This window comes from Octopus bimaculoides, chromosome 24, assembly GCF_001194135.2.
Source record: "Octopus bimaculoides isolate UCB-OBI-ISO-001 chromosome 24, ASM119413v2, whole genome shotgun sequence".
Classification (NCBI taxonomy): domain Eukaryota; kingdom Metazoa; phylum Mollusca; class Cephalopoda; order Octopoda; family Octopodidae; genus Octopus; species Octopus bimaculoides.
In genome coordinates this window covers 11441065-11445120 of record NC_069004.1, presented here as the reverse complement: position 1 = coordinate 11445120, position 4056 = coordinate 11441065, and the positions used below count along the sequence as shown (strand labels likewise).

At 36.1% G+C, this 4056-nt stretch overlaps 2 protein-coding genes across 2 annotated transcripts in view; one reads left to right on the top strand and one right to left on the bottom strand.

The window, feature by feature from the left end:
- LOC106883138 (ankyrin repeat and SOCS box protein 13) overlaps nucleotides 1–4056 on the bottom strand; it is a 58876-nt gene that overhangs the window by 43239 nt on the left and 11581 nt on the right. The window lies entirely within an intron of this gene.
- Nucleotides 1–4056, top strand: part of LOC106883136 (protein pigeon) — a 39290-nt gene that overhangs the window by 28054 nt on the left and 7180 nt on the right. The window contains exon 27 of the mRNA XM_052976540.1: nucleotides 2017–2113. Coding sequence (XP_052832500.1) covers nucleotides 2017–2113 — 97 coding nt within the window. The remainder of the gene's footprint in view (nucleotides 1–2016; nucleotides 2114–4056) is intronic.

The following is a 4056-nucleotide window of genomic DNA, read 5'->3' as shown; positions in this document are numbered from 1 at the left end:
GTGTGTATATATATATATAAAATATGATGGATACAATAAACCCTGTCTTTAATGGTGGTGATGTCTGTCCATTAATGTTGAAAGTCTGTTGCACTGAATATAACCCAAGAGCTATTTTGTATAGTTGTTAATGAAAATATAAAAAAAAAAAATGCTTTAACACAATATACATTTGCTGCACAATACAAAATAATGAAATTATGATAAAGGAATATGTAATTTGTAGTTACTTGTCTGAGATTGTGTTTGAAGAGTATATTGCTCAAAGAAGGTTATTGAAGAATAGATAATTGAAGAATTTGGAAGAAAATATTACACAAGTAATGTGGTAAGCAGAAGAAAAGGAGAAGAAAAATGAGAAAGGTTAGAAAGGTGTTTTGAAGGATAGATGGAAAGAAAGGAAGAGTAGAGTATATGAGAAGGTGTGTTTTACAGTAAGGGTGTTCCCTAGGTGGGTTTCTCTTGAGTCAGTGGTGTTTAGTACTGGGTAATAACCCTGTGGATATAAACCTTGTAGCAGGGGAAAAACTTTTATCGTGAAATGAGAAATGGGAGCAACAAAGGTTACTTTCATCAAAAAGCCAAAGTTTTAGATTTCTTATTCAATAGTTTGTAAAGCTGTATTAGAATATGGAATTTCTCAGATAGTCTTAAGTACAACTACTTTACCCTATTGATGTATGGGAGATTTTTTTTTATCTTACTCTACCTCGCTACTTTAATTTCCAAATATTGTGATAGAGAGTTAGAATTAATTCTTTTTTATTTCTTTATTGCCCACAAGGGGCTAAACATTGAGGGGGCAAACAAGGACAGACAAACAGATTAAGTTGATTATATCGACCCCAGTGTGTAACTGGTACTTAATTTATCGACCCCGTAAAGATGAAAGGCAAAGTCGACCTCGGCGGAATTTGAACTCAGAATGTAATGGCAGACAAAATACCGCTAAGCATTTCACCCGGCATGCTAACATTTCTTATTTCTTTACTGCCCGCGAGGAGCTAAACATAGAGGGGACAAACAAGGACAGACAGAGGGATTAAGTCGATTACATCGACCCCAGTGCGTAACTGGTACTAAATTTATTGACCCCGAAAGGATGAAAGGCAAAGTTGACCTCGGCGGAATTTGAACCCAGAACGTAACGGCAGACGAAATACCACTAAGCATTTTGTTCGGCGTGTTAACATTTCTACCAGCTCGCCGCCTTAGAATTAATTCTTTCTTTGGACCTAAATGCTGGTTGTGTCTGATCTCAAAGGTATTAACTTAAGCAGTAGAAATCATTAAGTAGTGAGTGATGTAATAAATAACTTGTTTTTGAATAGGTTCTAAGAGAGAAAGAACTTCTAACCTAAAATGGTAGCAGAAAGAATGACATTGAACATATCACACACACACACACACAATTACAAGGATATATTTACAGAAAGACACACATGCTAGATTTGTCGGTCAAAATAACAGCTATATATGTCTTATTGCTTTAAACTAAGATGTCTATCAATAAAAATATCTTGGGGTTTTTTTTCTTCACAAAAAGTAAGTTTATCATAAATTAAGCAGAAAGCCAGCGGAATGGTTAGCACACCAAAGAAAATGCTTAGTGGTATGGGTCTGATAAGTGCCTAATTAAGAAAAGAAAATTTGGAGTAACGAATGCATAATTTATAATTTGTATTTCTTTACACAAACACAGACACACACACATATGTACTAACATACACACACGCATACTGATGGATACACATACTCTCACACACACACATACACATGTATACTGACACACACACACACATATGCTGATACACACAGACATGCACACACATATACTGATACACACACACACTGACACACACACACATATACTCACACACACATATACTCACACACACATATACTCACACACACATGTACTCACACACACATGTACTCACACACACATATACTCACACACACATGTACATGCTGATAAACACACATATAATTTCTCTCTCTTGTCTTCTATTCCAGAAATCTGCCTTACAGTTTTGTCAAGACTGGAAACACCCCTACAGTACAACATTCTTCACAATGAACTCCATACCAGATATATTATTAAATGATTGGGGTAACACACTTTCTCAAATCCTAAATTTTATCACCAAAATATCTTTTTATTTTTTTAAAAAAGACTATGTTGATTTTGTTGTCTATTTCTATCATCTCTCATCGCAAACACCTAATAATTAATGGTGTTCTAATTATGACCATCTAATTAGGACTGCCTAATTATAGCTGTCCGATCTTTTCTTATTTTATTGACAGTTTATGAAGGATGATGTTATCCAATATGTTCTTCGTCCTTGTAAGTTTATACAGGGTGTCCACAAAGTCTGGGTACATGGGAATTAACACATACTTTAAGAAATTATTATTTCTTATATTTAATTGTTAATGTTATGATTTTATTTACTCCATGTACCTACATGGGGATTAACACATACTTTAAGAAATTATTATTTCTTATATTTAATTGTTAATGTTATGATTTTATTTACTCCATGTACCTACATGGGGATTAACACATACTTTAAGAAATTATTATTTCTTATATTTAATTGTTAATGTTATGATTTTATTTACTCCATGTACCTACATGGGGATTAACACATACTTTAAGAAATTATTATTTCTTATATTTAATTGTTAATGTTATGATTTTATTTACTCCATGTACCTACATGGGGATTAACACATACTTTAAGAAATTATTATTTCTTATATTTAATTGTTTATGTTATGATTTTATTTACTCCATGTACCCAGACCTTGTGGACACCCTGTAGGATGTGGTTTGAGGGTAATTTGATTACTATTTCTAGCAGACAACATGTTTCAAGAATTGGGCTGCATGAGACATGGTTCAGCATTAGCCTAGCTATACTGTTAAAATAAAATTCAAGGTAATTTTACATTGATGTGCCGTTTTGAAAGTACCGAGGGTCACAGTTTATCCATAACAGACGTAGAGACTCTGTTTGGGGCCTACAGAATATCTCCCTTGTTGGGTCATCTCAATGGAAGTATCTTTTAAAAATACTGACAGGCTTCCATACACTACACATTCATACATGTGTACGGTCACACACACACACACACATACACACACGTGTGTACAATCACATATACACAAACACACACACGTGGGTACAGACACATATATACACATAGTATCTTTTAAAATTACTAACAGGCTTCCATACATTACACATTCATACATGTGTACGGTCATACACACACACACACACACACACACGCACATACACATACGTGTGTACAATCACATACACACAAACACACACACGTGGGTACAGACACATATATACACATAGGTAGACAGGAAAGCAAACGTACACAGACACACACAGTAGTCTTATACATGTACAGAACAGTCAGACACAAAGCAAGAGACACACAGACACACACACATACATGTGCACAGACACACACAAACACACACATAGCCCCTTGTGGGCAATAAAGAAATAAGAAACACACACATGCATCTATGCATAGACACATACACGCACACACATACACATGTGCACATAGACACTCATATACACACAGACAGGGAAACACACATACACACACAGTTTGGAAGTAAAACCTAGAAAGATACAAATAGGCTGGCAGACAGAGAGAAAGACAGACAGACAGACAGTGATGTTAATTATTCAGACGAAGAGAATCTTGCCAGGTCAGTAGGTTAAAGGGAAGGTTTTTTTGGCAATATTTGTTTGTGTGTAATGATTATTGGCTATTGATCAACTGGTAGAAGAAGCATTCTAGTATTACTGATGGGTCAAGATTGGTGATGCCAACACCACCACTGTCACCGACACCATCGTTACAACCACCACTGCCACCACCTCTGCCATCTCCAATGCCACCACTGCCACCACCTCTGCCATCTCCAACGCCACCACTGCCACCACCTCTGCCATCTCCAACACCACCACTGCCACCACCTCTGCCATCTCCAACACCACCACTGCCACCACCTCTGCC